This window comes from Apium graveolens, chromosome 7 (genome assembly GCF_009905375.1).
Source record: "Apium graveolens cultivar Ventura chromosome 7, ASM990537v1, whole genome shotgun sequence".
Lineage (NCBI taxonomy): Eukaryota > Viridiplantae > Streptophyta > Magnoliopsida > Apiales > Apiaceae > Apium > Apium graveolens.
The window spans coordinates 220,089,702-220,109,423 of record NC_133653.1 but is presented as its reverse complement, the minus strand read 5'-3'; the positions used below and the strand labels follow the sequence as shown (position 1 = coordinate 220,109,423).

The window sequence follows — 19,722 nt, the reverse complement described above, 5'->3', positions numbered from 1 at the left end:
TATAATATAAAGGAAAATAAATAGATTGTATAATTCAATTCAAGTTCAGTTTTATGATATTTATGGGAGATCAAGATCTTGATTAAAATATTGATAAGCATATTATTTCGCAAATTATGTTTTACATTAAAACTTTATACAATAATATAGTGGGGATCGAGAAAAATTAATGAGAACCCATACGATGCACATGGTATAAGCTAGGTAGAATTAATATGAAAAAAATATATAGTGGTAAAGAAGTGTGCATATTAATGGATATACCCATGTTCATTTCCTTTGAATAACGTATTTTTTAAAATTTAATAAGCATACATATAAATATGTCATTTCACATGAATAAATTAGTTTACGAATAAATTTGCTAACTGGAAAATTTATGTTGAAGCTTAATATATATATATATATATATATTTATATATATATGGTGACAATCCATTGAGGGCTCTCTTAGATAGAGGGTCCGTGGAGAACCATTGTTTAAAAATATAAATAAATAATTTATTTCATTTTTCATTATATAATTACAAATTTTATTTACCAAATAAAAAAATAAAGTTGCACAATTTTTTTAATTAAAAAACAGTGAAATTTGATGAAATAGTTTAAAGTGATTCTGTAGTAGAATCACAGTAAAATCACATTTATCCAAAATTATTTCACAGTAGGATCAAATTTAAAACCAATTATTTTTTTGAAATTTCAGTTCTTAAACGTTTTATTATATTTAAATATAAGTATTATTCTACATTAGCAACGAATTTGATAAAATTCTATAATAGAATTAAATGTTTTCTACGATTCTCTATATATGAGGGTTCTATATTGAAAAAAATGCCTATATATATTATAGGAAAATGATCAAATAGAAACTACCAAAATAGAAACTTAATTGTAAACCAAGAGAAACAACATTGACACCACCCACCCCGTAAATCACATCACCCACCCCCTAGATCACATAACCTATCCAGGGTCTACTTATGCCCCCCACCAAAATCCACCCAGACATACTAGGCCTCACCAAGGCTCGAATTATAATCCCAGATAGGCCCCAGACATGCAAAATATACCTCAATGGGCCCTAGTAGGCCCCACCTGGGCCCACTAGGCCCCACCCGGACCCTAACTCAACCCTGCCAAAGCCCACCCCTGGCCCCACTACCATTCGTATCATCCTAAAACGTAAGTTTCTATTTAGTTTCTACTTTAATGGTTTCTATTGGAGTAGCATATATATATATACACATGATCAAATAAAAACTAAAATTGAAATAAAAACTAGAAACTAGTCTAAGTCATTAGATCAATCTAATCTAATGCCCCCTAAAAGTACCACATCCAACTAATCTGCACCCTCACACACACAATCTCAGTTTTTCTCATCCGTTTTAAATTTGATTTTTCCTGTCAAACGGTAAGTGTTTTTTAAATTCTACTTCACCGTATTTTTCTCCATCTCTCAGCGATCGATTTGCATACCATATATGATATATTTCGACATAATTATAAAAAAATTATTTGATTTTCAATTTTTATTTTAAAATTGGTTTTTATTAAAGTATCTCATATATATATATATAGGGGAGTGATCAAATACAAACTAAAATTAAAATAGAAACTAGGAATCAATCTAAGCCAGTAGATCTATTTAATCTAATGACCCCCCCTAAATCACCCCACCCTACTACTATGCACCCTCCCACACCCAATTTCAGCTTTTCCCCTCCGTTTTTAATTTGATTTTTCCCGTCAAACCGTAAGTTTTTTTTTAAAATCCGATTTCACTATATTTTTCTACATCTCTCAACGATCGATTTGCATACCATATGTGTTATATTTCGAATTAGTTTTGTAAAAAATTATTTGGTTTCTAGTAAATTGATTTCCATTGGAGTAGCCACTATTATATAGGGTTGCGCTCAAATGAGAACCTTTATTATTGTGAGATATCGGAACCAATCATAGCCACTCATTTCAATGCATTATATTAATCCATCATCATTCATTTAATATTTAAAAATCTTTTTTGTAATTCAAGCACCAACCACCACCACTTCCGGTAACAACCTTTTCTGACCACCACCATCACCGGCGACCACCACCACCTCCGTCGACCACCAGAAAATCACCACCGTCAAATATAAAATCACCACCATCAAACCAAAAATCACCACTGGAAAAAATAAAATTACCACCGAAAAATAAAAAATTAACACCTGCAAATATAAAATCACCACCGAAAAATATAAAATCACCAAATTCAACTATTACTTTTTCCCACCAGATCCGACCATGCTCACCATTTTCGACCATTATACCAATATAATCACCACAACATCATCATTACTCATCAATAATCACCATCAATTTACACTAAAATCATAAAATTTACACACTACAACCACCACATATAAATTTTTACCAACACAATAACATCACCAATCACCACCACCATACACCGCCTTCATCATTACAACACACCACCACATAAATCACTAACATTTAAAATATGATCATTATATAATCACCGAGTAATATCGAATTATATAAAATTACCAAAAATGAAATTAAAATCTGAAAAATACAAATCAGGTAAAATTAACGATTGAAATTGAAAAAGAAGAGGGGGTGGGAGAGTTCAGGTGACGTGATGGGTGGCAGCGAGGGGAGTCTTCGTCGCAGGGGATTGGTGTTGGTGGGGAGGGGGAGAGGGAGAGGGAGAGGGAGAGAGAGGGGATCTGAGACCTGAGCTTACCGAAGGTAGGCGACGAAGTGGTGCTGCAGAGCGGCATGAGCTTATTGGAGATAGGCAGCATAGTGACGGTAGAGTGGCAGGTAGGTGCTAGGTGTGTGGGAAGTGGTTAAAGAAAATAGAAATATAAATTTTAAATGAATGATTATGATTTAATTTAGTAATAAAACTGTGTGGTTAAGATTAGATCTCAGTACTCACTTCTCATTTGAGCAAAAACATATATATTTATATATAAGAGAAGAGATATATGCCTGTATTTTTTAAATTTTCAATTAAATAACAGTATTCATAGATAAAAGATATTTTGCGAGAAAGTGCGTTTTGAAATATTTTGCCAGCGTTTTTCTAATATTTTTAATGAAACACAGGCCTCCGAACAATTTTTCTCTATTCCTATGTTTTCTTATACTTAATTATGTTTTCTTTTTGAATGTATCTGTGTTATCTGTTAGATTGACATGGCAGTTAAATTGTAAAATCACATTTCATGGATAGAATAAACCTGCTTAGTGGTCACTTAACCCTTAAATTTAGGTATTAGTGGGAAACATGGGCTCTCCCTCTCATTTCCTTTACTTAAAACTACAAATGCTTTCACTCTACAGAAGCAACATTACTAGTTCATTTTGTCACAAAAAATTTAACAATGGCTATCACCTATCCAACACTTCTTTTCATCATCATGATTTTTTCATCAACTTTATTTTCTTCAATATTTGCTGCATCAGTTGTAGAAGATCTCAATAATTTACAACCACCACCAAATTTTAACCAAACCATCTCGAATAACTGCCAACTTAATCCATCCTTAAGGTACTGCAATGCCACACCTAATGATCTTCATGAAATATTCAAGTTTACGATTGTTGCAAGTCACCTGTGCCGTGAATCGAAAAATCCGAATTGTGTTGATTCATTTCCTAAGATTAACCTCAGAGATCGTCCGAAGATTGCACCACTTTACTTGTCATTCTCTTTCTTTTGGAAATATTGCCCCTTGACAATTGTTGTTATTGACATCTCTCATAATTCTCTAAAAGGTGAGTTCCCTTCTGATGTCTTTCATTGTACACAAATTCGAAAACTCGACTTGAGTCATAATGAGTTATCAGGGGATGTTCCGGTACAGAACTTTTCACTGCTCAACAATCTTACAATGCTTAATCTTTCTTATAACTATTTTTCTGAAACAAAAGTATCCGATGCTCAGTTTCTTAAACGGTTTAATTCTTCGGGTTTTATTCATTCGGGCCTCCTCCCGGATCACAAGAAGTTCAAGATAAAGGTTTTGTTGTTGTTAATTTGTTTTCCACTATTTGTGATTCTTTTGGTGGTTTTATTGAGTTGGCTATGTTTCTGGAGGCCAGACTTTTTGCCTAGAGCTTTACGAAGGAAACACAAGTTCACACCGTCTATGCTAAAGGCTGAAACAGAGGGATTTTCTAAGAAGAATTTAGTGAGAAGAAGTGCTGGAACTGATATTTACAAAGGTGTACTTAGAGATGGAAGCAAAGTGAGAATCGAGGTTTACAAAAATAGTGCTTCTAGAGAAAATCGAAGAAAGTTCGTTGAAGAATGTCGAGTTCTTATTGAACTATGCCATGAGAATTTAGTTCAAGTTCTTGGATGGTGTGACAACAGACGCTTAAAAGCAGTGGTTACAGAATGGGTTGATGAGTATAATGTTGAAATCTGGTTGTCAACTACAGCTCCGCAGTGGAAATACAGAGTTAGAATCTTGATGGGGATTGTAGAAGGAATGACTTATTTACAAGAGGGTTGGCCTGAAGTTGATTATGACCTTAAAACAAGCAGCATATTATTTTCTCAAAATGAAGAGCCGATGATTTCAAGGTTTCGTGTCGAGGAACACTACAGCTGCAGCAGAAGTAAGTCTGCTATTAAATTTATAACCAATTGCATGTGTACTTTTAAAGATTGTTATATGCATTATGCACCTGTTTGTTTATCTATTTCTTATGTGTTTGTTAATGTATCAGAGATCTACAAGTTTGGCGTCTTGGTATTGGAGATGATCACAAACAGGAGGCCAAGAGAGGAGTTTGAGGGCAAGGAAGTAAGTTTTGTGGAATGGGTAAGAGAGAATTATCCTGAGAATTCAGAGGAAGTGATTGATGAAAAATTAAACAGAACAGAACACGATTTCGATCACGCTACAGAGGCCTTAGAGCTGGGATTGATGTGCACTGATATCGCCCATGGTCAACAGCCAAGTTTAGATGAAGTTTATGATGTTATTTCAAGGCTTCACAGGTGTTGCGTGGCTACATCATCTTCTATTCATAGGTCAGGACACTAAGGCTAGCTTTTCAAGTTAGATTCGTAAGATGTAGAGAGTATTTTGTTTTGTTCAACTATTCACATTAGATTCATTTACAAGGTAAGATTACAGTGGTTCTTGGTTAGACTTTTGATTTGTTTTCAGGCAAGTGATGATTTTTCAGATTATTAGAATGTGCATGTTTCTTTACTTGTACAAAATCATACAGGGAAATGTACCAGTAGTTCCTATTTATTTGATTTTGAAGAGAACTGACGTGAGAATCTAGCTCCTGTAACTCCTTAGTTTTGATGATCACAACACAGTAAGCCATCATGTTGTTATTTGAGAATATTTGCAGGATATAACAGCTTGATATTAGTGCTGTTTAAGTATCATGACAGCAAGCTATCATAAGACAGTAATCTATTTCAGCAAGCTATGATCACGATTGTCAGAATAACAGCAAGCCAAGATGCACAGTCCAGATTCAACAAGGAAGTCGAATTTCATGGAGATTTTATAAGATCTTCATATATATCAGTTGTAAGGACTTCTCTAATATAATAAACGTGCATGTTATATAGAGAGCTCATTTATAAAATGTTTTAATCATTCAAATTGATTTCCTAAAGAATAGGAGTTTGTTTCTCTTTCAAACTCTTTCTCCTATCTTCATTAAAACGTTTTATCCTCTACTAAATAGAAGAGATATTTTCTGTACGTTGGACATCTTTCTTTCTCTTCTATCTAACGTACACATGAACGTTGGAAACCATCCCAACGATCTTACACGGTAGAATTGGATTCTAGCCGTTGTAATTTGTTGAGGCTGTTTTCAAACGTTAATGTGTGGTTATATATGTGGTTTCTTGCAGTTTTTAAAAGAGGACGACTTTGCAAGCAAGAACACATACAACTCCTGATCGTTATTGTTTTCAATATACTCTCGAGCTCTAAATATATACACGTATTTTATTGAAGAGAGTTTATAGTTTGAGTTGTAATCTTTATCACTGATTTGTATTGTTCAAATTGTAATGATTAGTTGCTGGATAAGTTGGCTAGGGAAACAAGGGTTTAGTGGTACTTGCTAGAGGAGTTTGTACTACGGGATAGTATAGTACTTAGAGAGCAGGTTCTTAAACAGGGTTTCAGCAAGCCATTATCAGCAGCTGGGATTAAGGGAGATATATTGTTGTATCTTGTAGTTATAACCTTCATTGATCAATAATATATTCTCTTACCAAGTTGGTAAGGGACCAGGACGTAGACCATAGGGGCTTAGGGGTCGAACCTGACTAAAATTCTTGTGTGTTCTATTTACTTTCCTGCACATTATTTTCTGCATTACATTTAGTCATCTCAGCTTACTATCATTGTCAGATTATAGTTCAGTTGATAAAATCTCAGTAAGCTATTATCGGGTAAAATTTAAAAGTAATCTTAGTTAGCCATAATCACCTATTCACCTCCCTCTAGGTGTAATTTCAGTTGGTATCAGAGCATTGGTATACTAATCTTTCTGTAACAGGAATAGTATTCGATCAAAATGGCTGACAAATATCCCGAAGGAACCTCAGATTACCGAGCACCTCTCTTGCTTGGTACAGAAAACTATAACTGGTGGAAAGGTCGCATGGAAGTGTATCTATCCAGGGAGCCACTAGCTTTGAGAGTTGTTCAGAAGGGTCCTTTTGAGTTCAAGGACAAAGAAGGCAAAGTGAAAGACGTTGATGATCTCACAGAGGCTGAACTAATCAAATACAACTTCAATGGAAAGGCTAGGAATTCTCTCATGAATGGGTTATGTCCTAGTGAATGTGATAAAGTCTCTTCATGCAAATCAGCTAAAGAGATATGGGATACTCTGGAATTGTATCACGAAGGATCCAAGAGTTTAAGAAAGGTGAAATTGAGTAAACTAATGAATGAGTTTGGAAATTTCAAGCTTCAAGACGGAGAAACTATTCGAGAAAGTCAAGCTAGATTCCAGATAAATTTGAATGCCTTAAAGCAGCTTGGCAAACATATCCCACAAGAGGAAATCAACATGAAGATACTTAGTGTTGTGCCATTTATCTATGAACCAAAGGTAACAGCTCTAGAATCCTCTCCAACTATAGATACTATGGATCAATTGGCTGTTTTTGCAGAATTGGAACAATTTGAAAGCAAAATCAAGGAAAGCCAATCAAGTTCTATACAAGCTCCAGTTGCTCAAATGAAGCAAATAGCTCTTCACACTAATGATAGCTTACTGGAATCTGAAGATGAGTCAGACGAAGAACTAGCTTTAATATCCAGGAAGATCAGAAAGATGATCGAGAAGAAGAACAAGCTGAAAAGAGATAAAGGCAGATTTTCCAACAACAAGAAGCCCAACAAGGATTCTAAAGATCATACATGCTTTGAATGTGGAAATCCAGGCCATTATAAGCGGGACTGCTACAAATTGAAGTCAAAATAGCAAACTGTCTTCAAGGATAAGAAGAAAGCTAAAGCTCTAATGACTTGGAGTGATGATGACTCGGTTTCCAGTGATGATTCAAGTGGAGACATGGTCAATCTTGCCCTAGTTGGACTTGATGATGATTCTGTTCGAGGAAATTCAGAAAGTGGATACCTAGAAAGTGATTCAGAAGAAGATTAGAGTGAGGTAAACTCTTGTAAATATAATTTATCTTCTGAAAATATTGTTTTGGAACCACTAACCATGCAGGAATGTAAGAATGTATCTATGGGTGAATATTATTCTCTTAAAGCTGAAAATAGCAAGCTAAAAGAGAAGAATAATTATCTCAAGACTATGGTTCAAGATTTGATGAGCAAAGTAGATACTTGGATTAACAAGAAGGTACCTACACAAGCTGACAAAGAGGCTGAAATCAAGGATCTTCAAGCTAAAGTTAGTCATGTGGAAAACTTCAACAAAATTCTCCTCAAAAGAAACAAGACTCAATTAATGGAGATCACAGAGTTAAAGAAGGAGATTGAAGCAAGGGATGAATGTTTGGAGCTGTTCAAACTCAGAGAATCAATAGATGCAACACCTTCAAATCAAGCAGAAGAACCATCTCAGCAAGCTGAAATCATAAGTCAGCAAGCTGAAAAGATTGATCTGCTCACAAAGGAAGTGGAGGATCTGAAAAAGGGCATGTGATCGTTTGTTCAAGGAGAAGAAAGTCTCAAATCTATGATGAACAACACAAATATTCCATTGGTCAGAGAAGGAATTGGAATGAATGCAAACAAGAAGGACAAAGCTCTAAGATATGAAGGAAAATATGGCATACCCTATGATTATGCTATGCCTTGGAAGATATGCAACAGATGTGGAAAGAAAGGGCATCTTGAAAAGCATTGCAAAGTTCAGAATGGACAAAAATCATACCATGAAGGAAACAAACAGAAAACAGCTTACTATGATCAGAATGGCAGAACAAAGACAGCTTACCATCATCAGGCTGGCAGAGTTAAATCACCTAGATTTATCCAAAAATGGATAAAGAAATCTGATTTACATGTTTTATATGTTTTATCTGCTAACCATGTCGGACCCAACAAACTTTGGGTACCAAAAGGTTGAGTTATTTTATTTGTTTTATAGATGTGTCTTGCCGCTCGAGTCAAATCAACTCAATGGATTTTAGATAGCGGATGTACTAGACATATGAGTGGAGACAAAGCACAATTCTTGAGTCTTCAGATGAAAAAGGGTGGAAGAGTGACTATTGGTGATAGCAAAACTCTTCAAATTCTTGGAAAAGGTAAAATAGGTAATAAACACATTTCAATTGATAAAGTTCAATATGTTAAAGGCCTTAATTATAATCTGCTTAGCATAAGTCAGTTATATGATGATGGTCATACTGTTAACTTTGGTATTGATAAGTGTATTATTACTATTGGTACTAACAAAGTCCCCCTAGTTGCTAGAAGGGAAGGAAATATATATATTTTGGACTTTGAGTTGCAGAAAACAGCTTGCTGTCTTGCTGCAATAGACACTGATCCTTATGTTTGGCATAGAAGATTGGGTCATGCTCACATGGACTTACTTAACAAGCTTTCAAAGAAGAAGCTAGTCAGAGGTTTACCCAAAATCAAGTATGTCAAGACTGAGGTGTGTTCGGCATGCCAATTAGGCAAGCAAATTAGAAGTACTCACAAAGCAAAGAAAATGGTATCTACTTCTAAACCCTTAGAACTTTTACATTTAGACTTATTTGGTCCAGAATCTTATAAAAGTATAGGAGGTAAGCAATATGGTTTTGTAATTGTTGATGATTATTCTCGTTTTACATGGGTATTGTTTCTTAGAACTAAAGATGCTGCTTTTAATGAGTTTGATAAACTAATTAAATTACTTGAGAATAAGCTCAATACAAAGCTTGTAGGAATAAGGAGTGATCGAGGTGGTGAATTCCAAAAAGACTTTGTTACTTATTGTGAAGAAAGAGGAATATCACATGAATTCTCGGCTCCAAGGACTCCACAACAAAATGGTGTGGTGGAACGCAAGAATAGGTCACTGCAAGAGACAGCAAGGACTTTGTTGCAAGAAAGCAAGTTACCTAGAAGTTTTTGGGCAGAAGCAGTCAACACAGCATGCTATGTTCTGAATAGAGTATTGATAAGACCTATTTTGGATAAGACTCCATATGAATTGCTCAAGAAAAAGAGGCTCAACATCAGTTACTTCAGAATCTTTGGCTCAAAGTGTTTTGTGCTCAAGACAATTGGTAATGATGGTAAATTTGATGCTAAATCTTATGAAGCTATTTTTCTTGGTTATTCTATGAATAGTAAAACCTATAGAGTTTATAATTTGTCTAAGCATATTGTTGAGGAATCTATAGATGTTACTTTTCAAGAACCTAACAATGATCTTCCAAGAGACGAGGAAGATGATGCAGGTGAAGCTGGACAACAGCAAGCTGAAACAGAGAAGGCTACTCCAAAACAGCAAGCTGAAACAGAGACTGATTCTGGAAAACAGCAAGCTGAAATTGAAACTGCCTCAGGAAATCAGCAAGCAGAACCTTCTACTCCAGTTGATGATGCAATTGTAAAGATGGCAAAGATGACTCTTGATGGTCCTAGAGGAAATAGAGCAAAGGATAAAATGCCAATCTATGATGGTGAAGACTTAGCTCCTCCATCTAAGATAAGGAAGACTTCACATGAAGATATTGCAAAACATTCATTGCCAAAAGCTACACGGACAGTGAAGAATCACCCTCCAGAACAGGTTATTGGTGATATTTCTGATGGTCTCAAGACAAGAAAAGGCACTGCAAACTTTTGTGCTTATGCTGCATTTTTAGCTCAAGAGGAACCCAAAAATGTCAAAGAAGCACTTGAAGATGAAAATTGGATCACGGCTATGCAAGAAGAACTCAATCAATTCGAACGATGTGATATTTGGGAACTGGTCAAGCCACCAAAGGGTGCTACAATCATTGGTACAAAATGGATTTTCAAAAATAAAGTGGATGAATTTGGTACTGTTACTCGAAATAAAGCAAGGCTCGTGGCACAAGGGTACAACCAACAAGAAGGCATTGACTTTGATCAAACTTATGCTCCAGTAGCTAGATTGGAATCAATTAGGATGCTTCTTGCTTATGCATGCTACAAGAAGATCAAGCTACATCAAATGGACGTCAAAAGTGCTTTTCTTAATGGATTTTTGGAAGAGGAAGTTTATGTCAAGCAACCCCCTGGTTTTGAACATGGACAACATCCAGATTATGTCTACAAGCTTAAGAAGGCATTATATGGCTTAAAGCAAGCACCAAGGGCTTGGTACAAGAGGCTTAGTAAGTTTTTGATCAAAAATGGCTTCATTCGAGGTAAAATTGATCCTACTTTATTTACTAAGCAAAATGGTAATGATATTTTGATTGTCCAGATATATGTAGATGATATAATCTTTGGATCCACTAATGATTCTATGTGTGAGTGGTTTTCTAAGTGTATGAGCAGTGAATTTGACATGAGCATGATGGGTGAGCTCAATTATTTCTTGGGGCTCCAAATTAAATAATCTAAAGATGGAATTTATGTGCATCAATCAAAATATATCAAGAATTTGCTGACCAGATTTGGTTTTGACAATGTCAAGCCGAAATCTACTCCAATGAATCAAAATAGCAAGCTGACATCGGATGAAAAAGGTAAAGATGTTGATATCAAGAAGTATAGAGGTATGATTGGTAGTCTTTTATATCTTACTGCTTTTCGGCCAGATATTATGTATAGTGTATTTGTTTGTGCTCGTTTTCAAGCTAAACCTAAGGAATCACACTTAAATGCAGTTAAAAGAATATTTCGATATTTAAGTGGGACTATTAATCTTGGGTTATTTTATCCTATTATAAGCACATTTGATCTTGTGGGGTATAGTGATGCTGACTATGCAGGTTGTCAAACTGATAGAAAGAGTACAAGTGGTGTTTGTACATATTTAGGACAAAGTCTCGTATCTTGGCAAAGTAAGAAACAAACTTCAGTTGCATTATCCACAGCAGAAGGTGAGTATTTGGCAGCTGGTAGCTGTTGCTCTCAAATTTTGTGGATGATTCAGACTCTACGAGATTTTGGAATCAAGTGTGGCAAAGTTCCAATCTATTGTGACAACACTAGCACCATTAACATATCAAAGAATCCAGTTAATCACTCAAGAACAAAGCATATTGATGTTCGTCACCATTTCTTGAGAGATAATGCTGCCAAAGGTAAGATTGAATTAGTTTTTGTACCTACTGAATATCAATTGGCAGATATCTTTACAAAACCCCTTGGCGAAGCAAGATTTTCTACCATTCGAAAGGAACTTGGCATGTGCAGTGTATAATGGCAAGCTATCTTTGGAAATTTGGTAATGTTAGCTTACTATCATTTTTCATATTAGCTTACTATGATTGGTTATTTAAATGACATTTTTTGTGTTAAGTTATTTTTTTGTTAATTATGATATGTCATTCTCTGTTTAATTATGTTTAAATATTTGCATGATTTGCTGATTTAATTGTTAAATGATTAAAGTGCTAATTGTGGTGTTTTAGATAGATTTAAGATGTTATTTTGATAAGTGTTAGAATTAGGATATTTATTATTTGTTTTTACATCTTATCCTAAATTCTCCCCTAAAAAGGCTATCAAAACACGGGTTAGGGTTTTAGTTCTTATTTCACCGCCGCTCAGTTATTTTTCTACTTACCGTCTTCTCTCCAACATCATCAATTTGATCTCATCATGGTTCGAGCAACAAGGAAATCAAATCTTCTCGCCAATCTTTCTGTCTCTAAACAAGATAACACTATGGTTGATTTGGGAAATGAAAGTGCCGATGAAGTGTCTCAAACTCCTGATTCCAAGAAGCTCAAGATCACTCTATCATTTGACTCTCCGGATTTGGAACAGAGGTTCACTGAGAATGCATTGGATTCTCGTCCCATTCTTCCTGGTATTCCAGTCGTCGGTAAGCTTCTTCAACAATCTGGTGCTTTAGCTTTGTTTAAGACTGTTGGTATGGATAATTTTGTGCTTGAATTACCGAAAGTTTATTACCCTGATTTAGTTCATGAATTTTATGCAAATTTGCATGAGGATAAGTTTGGTAATTGTGTGTCCACAGTTCGTGATAAGCGCATTCGATTGAACCCTCCTTTTCTTAGCTCATTAATTAAGTTTGAGAATCCAACTGAGATTGAGGTTTTTACTGGAAAGGGTTATGTTGTGTTGCCTGATTTTTCTATAATGGATCAATTTAGGTTGCTGTTAGGGTCTGATAGCAATATGGAAGAAAATCCCCAACCTCCATCCACTACTTTAGTCACTCCAATGGCTCATTTTCTGTTTAAAATTTGTCGTGCTAATGTGTGTCCTAGAGGTGGAAACAAATCAACTTTCATTTGTCAGGATGTTACTGTGGTTGCCATGATTTTAGCAGGTAGGGCTTTTGACTTGTCTCATTTGATTCTCAAGAATATGCTAGCTGCTGTGAATCAGAAGAAAATAGGTTTGCCTTATGGGTTGTTATTATCCAAGATTTTTGACTCGTTTAAGATTGATCTTAAGTCTGCTGATAAGTTGTCTGTAAAGGAGGTGTTGGATGCTAAAACCTTAGCAATGTCAAACTTGCATATTGAAAAAGGTGAGTTGGTCAGGATCATTCCTACTCTACCTACTGAAACCCCTGCTGTAGATGAGCCCTCAGCCTTTTCTCCAACTGCTGAGATGATGCAATTGCTTAAGGGTATTCAAGATGACAATATTCTGCTTTTTGGACATATGGATGCTACTACAGAGCAAGTGAATCAGCTGAAGTCTGAAATTAAGGGATTGAAAGATATTATGCTTAACTTCATGTCTGCTGCAAAACCCTCGGCTTCTCAATCAAATGTTGTTTTGGAAACTGGACTAGATGATTTGGTAAATGCTGCTGGAAATGTGGAAAATGAAGATCAGTTAGATGCTTATTTTTCTCCAAAGGATGATGCTGTCAACACTTCTGATCAGCCTTCAACCTAGATCTTTTTGATGCTTTAAGGGGGAGAAATTTAGGAGACTTATTTTATGAGACTTATTTTATGTTGCTTATGTTTATTTCTGTTTGACTAGTTGGCTTATGGTTAAGAATTTCTGTTGACTAGTTGGCTTATGTTTAATCTGTGGTTTGCTACTTGGTTTATGATGCTACTTGGTTTATGTTGGCTGTTATTTAAGACTTAATTGACTTTTAGTTTTTTAAGAATTGATGTAATGATATAATGCTGCTATGTTGGTTATTTGGATATGTATATGTGTCATTTATATTAATTGCAGTAACATCTTATAAGTTTTTGAGATATGCATAGATTTAGGGGGAGTTTTTATAATTCTCCTAAATGTGTGTAATCATCAAAAAGGGGGAGATTGTAACTCCTTAGTTTTGATGATCACAACACAGCAAGCCATCATGTTGTTATTTGAGAATGTTTGCAGGATATAACAGCTTGATATCAGTGTTGTTTAAGTATCATGACAGCAAGCTATCATAAGACAGTAATCTATTTCAGCAAGTTATGATCACGATTGTCAGAATAACAGCAAGCCAAGATGCACAGTCCAGATTCAACAAGGAAGTCGAATTTCATGGAGATTTTATAGGATCTTCATATATATCAGTTGTAAGGACTTCTCTAATATAATAAACATGCATGTTATATAGAGAGCTCATTTATAAAACGTTTTAATCATTCAAATTGATTTCCTAAAGAATAGGAGTTTGTTTCTCTTTCAAACTATTTCTCCTATCTTCATTAAAACGTTTTATCCTCTACTAAATAGAAGAGATATTTTCTGTACGTTGGACATCTTTCTTTCTCTTCTATCTAACGTACACATGAACGTTGGAAACCATCCCAACGATCTTACACGGTAGAATTGGATTCTAGTCGTTGTAATTTGTTGAGGCTGTTTTCAAACGTTAATGTGTGGTTATATATGTGGTTTCTTGCAGTTTTTAAAAGAGGACGACTTTGCAAGCAAGAACACATACAACTCCTGATCGTTATTGTTTTCAATATACTCTCGAGCTCTAAATATATACACGTATTTTATTGAAGAGAGTTTATAGTTTGAGTTGTAATCTTTATCACTGATTTGTATTGTTCAAATTGTATTGATTAGTTGCTGGATAAGTTGGCTAGGGAAACAAGGGTTTAGTGGTACTTGCTAGAGGAGTTTGTACTACGGGGTAGTATAGTACTTAGAGAGCAGGTTCTTAAACAGGGTTTCAGCAAGCCATTATCAGCAGCTGGGATTAAGGGAGATATATTATTGTATCTTGTAGTTGTAACCTTCATTGATCAATAATATATTCTCTTACCAAGTTGGTAAGGGACCAGGACGTAGACCATAGGGGCTTAGGGGTCGAACCTGGCTAAAATTCTTGTGTATTCTATTTACTTTCCTGCACATTATTTTCTGCATTGCATTTAGTCATCTCAGCTTACTATCATTGTCAGATTATAGTTCAGTTGATAAAATCTCAGTAAGCTATTATCGGGTAAAATTTAAAAGTAATCCTAGTTAGCCATAATCACCTATTCACCCCCCCTCTAGGTGTAATTTCAGCTCCTAGGTTCCTCCATTTGGTCTCATTTATTTGACCTTATTTCCAATTATTAATTGTCCTAGAATAATGGGTAAGATGGTCAAAAATACTATTTTTAAGAATTTATAATAAAAATATCATTTTTTGAAGTTTATAATAAAAAATATCAGTCTAATACGTACTTGAGGAATGAATAAGTAAGTTTAATAGGTATTTGTGAAATGGGTATTACGTAATTTTTTTTTAAAAAAAACATGAATTTTTCATATGCGTATCACTAAAATTAAAGGTGTGATACGTATTTTCTGAATGCTTTTCTCGATTTAATTTTTTCTTATTTTTAAATTTTTTTAACACAAATTACCTATTTATAAAATGCATCTATACTATACTATGATAACCGAAATGGAGTATAATTTGGTTCAACGGTTAACCCCTAATTTTGGTTATTAAAATAATAATTAAATAGTGTTATATATCCGTTAAAAAACTAAATTATTAAACTAGTAGACATAATCTACTAATTCTACTAAACTACGACCACAATTTATCTTATTATTAAAAAAAATATTGTTACATATCCGTAAAATACTAAATTGTTAAACTACTAGAAATAATCTAATTATTTTACTAAACTACGACCACAAGTTATACTATAATTTTAATTATAAATTTACAATTATAATATATTTATATAAATATTTTAAAAATATAATATGACGGAATAAAAATTTAATATTAATGAAAATTCGTGTATCACACGAGATTTTAACTAATATTAATAGTGAAAAGGCTATGCTCTACCATTAAGTTATTCCCGCCAGGCTACGGTAGGAGCGAAGCCAATTTAGGAATACAGAGAAATGTATATGTAGTTCTTATATATTTGATTTTGACCTTATATTCAATCATTAATTGTCCTAAGAAGGGGTGAAGGACAAATTTAGCCTATTTTTACACAAAATTGACAAAAATAACCAATTTCTGAAAAGTTGGCCAACTTTGGCCGATGGGATACCCAACTGTCAGTGGAGTATCCACTTTATATAAGATACCCAACTGGCAGTGGAGTATCCCATATATGAAATACCCAACTACCAGTGGAGTATCTTATACAAATTGAGATACCCAACTGACAGTGGAGTATTCAATCGGTCAAAATTGGCCACTTTTTTCAGAATGACTATTTTTGTTAAATGTTTTCAAAAATCGGCTATTTTTGTCATTTTTTCAAAAATTTTGTAGTCAAGTTTAAAAATCATAATAGGTCAAATATTTAGAAATATGGTATAAGCTAAAGCTTGAATATGACGAGACAAATCAAACATAACCACAATAACCCAATTCGTACTTTACTGGATGAAAATCTAACACACATATATCCGGTTAACAAACGAATTGGAAATTTACCAGTTTTTTGTTGGAGCCCTTGATTAAGTTGACCAATATCGATGGATTCTTCACTTTGCACATATACATTAAGTATTATCGAAGCACATGATCTACTATCCCTTTTGCCGTTCGTTTTGGGAAGGCCTCGTTTATTTCGATATAACTCGATTATGTAACTTAAAATTTCTTAGATTTAAAATGAGTTACACTATTTGGTTTAATATATTTTAAATTAAGTAAGAAAATTTCAAGTTATATGGTTTTTGTAGTTATCACAATATAGGAGAAATTAGATACCAAACTCAACTATGATCACCACAAGTTACATAATTATCAAATATAAAAATATTAATTACTTACCAAAATTAACTACGTAACCTCTAGTTACATATCAATAAATCAAATACATATATTTTAATTACCTTGAAATTTAGAATTGTAACTTTGGCTCTATTTTGAGTGCTGTTAGAAAAATACTGGTGAAAAAAGTGTTGTAAGGAAAATTAGATGATGTTTGATAATTTTTTTAATTTATGGATATTTTGAGATATAATATATTAAAGGGTTAATTGCACTTTACACCCTACTACTATGTTTCAAAAATAAATTTGTACCAGAACTTTAAGAAATTCAGTTTGCACCCTCGTACTTCAAATTTGGGATTTATTATGCACCACTTTTCAGAATTTTGTGAATTGGGTAGGGGTAAAACCGGAAATTCAACAATATACTTAATCAAAATAAAATTTAGCTTGTTCAAATATTATTTAAAATTATATATTATTTTATAGCAACTATAAAATAATAAATTTTTAATTTTCAAATAACACTATTAATTTTACCTTCGATTATCATTTTTTTAATATCAATTTCAAAAATTTTATTACTTTACTTTATTAAATTTAGTTATATAATCAAAATTAATTGTTAAAATATTTTTTTGTAGAATTACAAAATACTAGAATTAATAATATAAAATGAAATCAAAACTCAAATTACTATTATCATTTAAAAAATTAAAAACTTACAATTTTGTATCAAAATTCAATTTTTAACATTATTTTAAAATATATGAAATTAATTTACTTAATATTTTTGCTGAATTTCCGGTTTTGCCCCTGTCCAATTCAACAAAATTCTGGAAAATGGTGCATAATGAATCCCAAAGTTGAAGTATAGGGGTGCAAACTGAATTTTTCAAAGTTCTGGTACAAATTTGTTTTTGAAACATAATAGTAGGGTGCAAATTGCAATTTACTCTATATTAAAATAATATTTTTGAGAAAGTTTGATGGTGAAACTGATAGTTATTTCCTGCAAAAACTGAAAACAACTTTTTATAAAAGCATGGGGGACATATTTTTGCTAATAGTAGTTTTTAGACCAAAAACGATTTTCGAGATAGTATGTTTTAGAATTTATCAAATATCTTTGTGAGAGTTTTTAAGCAAAAAACTGTTGCAATTTAAATCACCAAGAAAAGTGTTATGTACCACCGAAATGAATCCCAAATTTATTTTTAAATAACACATAATATCTTTTTATTCATGGGCTCATATGTATACATCAGAGATTTATTTAATTTAAGAAAGATTGTCTGATAATATAATAATACATCATTTGGAAATTATTTTAGAAATAATTTTGGAGACGACAGCCTATCTCTGTCAATAATATTGGAAGATCGTTTCAATATGTCAATATATATTTGAATATTTATCACATCACAATATCTTTTAAATTAAGGAAGGATACCATCCCATACCAAATCATATCTATAATCATATCTATAATCATATTAGTTCGGAAAATAGCAAATCTTCAAAAACATATCTCTCCTACTGCATTCATGAGCGATATTAAATCACGTAACACCAATTCTGATCCTATTTAAACAGCATATTCAGAAGCTTGAGTTAGACACTACGAAGAAAATTACACAGCTAGTAAACATGGGCGCGTTTGCTAAATGCTTTCTCGTCGGAATTTCAGTATTTCTATTGCTTGTCAACATGGGTCAGTCTTCTGTTTAAAATTTTAATTGATGTTATATTGCATATCTTTGAAGTATGGGATCATTCATTTCGATTTCTATTTCTTCGATATATAGAATGTACTAATCTTTCTCTCCGGAGTCCGGTGTTTAAAGAGATTTGTATGTCCCGAGGGAGTGTTTGGATGCATCATAATGAAATTGGAGGGTACGAGAATACTCAGAATAGGGTTAATGTGAAATAAAATGAAATTAAAATTCAAGAGTTACCCACGTTGAAGGAATGAGTTTCTCGTTCCAACCACTAAATTATTAATACAAACATTTTCAATTGGATTTAAGGTTCCGATTCCCGTTAGCCGGACATATTGATCATGAACCAAACAATTCTAAAATTCTAGAATTTCCAAAAAATATTAACAAAGTATTTTTGAATATTGTCTGAGATGGGAATGTTTCCTATGGAATTGACCATATAGTTTTAACAACTTTTTTTAAAATGGGAATGTAATTGCAGGGGAAAGTCAACCAGTTTCAAGCTGTCCACCTTACATAAAAGGAAGTGTGGTACAGAAGGAGAAAATGCCACGAAATTGTATTGGCGCTTGTAATGAATTTCCAAGTTGTGCATTTCAATGTGTTCTCGAGGGTTATTCAAGCGGCGACTGCACCACCAAAGGACATGATCCTCCTTGTGCATGTTGTTGTGACAGATTTATAAAATAAATTAAAGTTTTAACGTAATTGTCAATACAATAATTGGACATTGTTGTGTAGTATCATTTGCTGTTTTCTCATTTTTTTTATCTCAAGCTGTGTTTATTAGTTATGATTTACTTTTACTAGGGTGTGCAATGACACCATAATTTATAATACACCAAGTGATATACAATAAAATTTATTAATTTATATGGAAAACTGGTTATTTATATTATTTAATATCACATTTTAAGTAAATAAACTGGAAGGTGAGAAGGGACACCCATAGAACTAACAGCTCCTAAGACATGAGCACCTTTGATTCGGTTTATAGCAAAATGAACCTCACAATTCCCCTTTGGCCAACGATATGAAGACTTTAGTTTTTTTCTATATAAAAATAATGAATTAATAATAAAAAGGCAGACAACATTTATTTATATAATTAAAATTCAATAAACGTATAATCATATTATTGTTGAATAATTTTC

General features: G+C 33.4%; 1 protein-coding gene and 1 long non-coding RNA gene across 2 annotated transcripts; both read left to right on the top strand.

The window, feature by feature from the left end:
- Nucleotides 1-3,397: 3,397 nt before the first annotated feature.
- On the top strand, nucleotides 3,398-5,577 carry LOC141673052 (uncharacterized). The gene is made up of 2 exons (XM_074479785.1): nucleotides 3,398-4,647; nucleotides 4,759-5,577. Exons 1-2 carry the CDS (start codon nucleotides 3,405-3,407, stop codon nucleotides 5,076-5,078), a joined length of 1,563 nt encoding a protein of 520 aa, XP_074335886.1. The 5' UTR covers nucleotides 3,398-3,404; the 3' UTR covers nucleotides 5,079-5,577.
- Nucleotides 5,578-18,378: 12,801 nt separating this feature from the next.
- LOC141675304 (uncharacterized) lies at nucleotides 18,379-19,311 on the top strand. Its single transcript, XR_012555971.1, has 2 exons — nucleotides 18,379-18,555; nucleotides 19,050-19,311. It is a non-coding gene; the product is annotated as an uncharacterized LOC141675304 (long non-coding RNA).
- Nucleotides 19,312-19,722: the final 411 nt, after the last annotated feature.

What these genes read in the sequence shown, in the direction of transcription:
- LOC141673052 (XM_074479785.1), top strand. Translation starts at nt 3,405, where the DNA reads ATGGCTATCACCTATCCAACACTTCTTTTCATCATCATGATTTTTTCA. An exon ending in ACACTACAGCTGCAGCAGAA is followed by an intron (nt 4,648 to 4,758) that starts GTAAGTCTGCTA and finishes TTAATGTATCAG; the next exon opens with AGATCTACAAGTTTGGCGTC.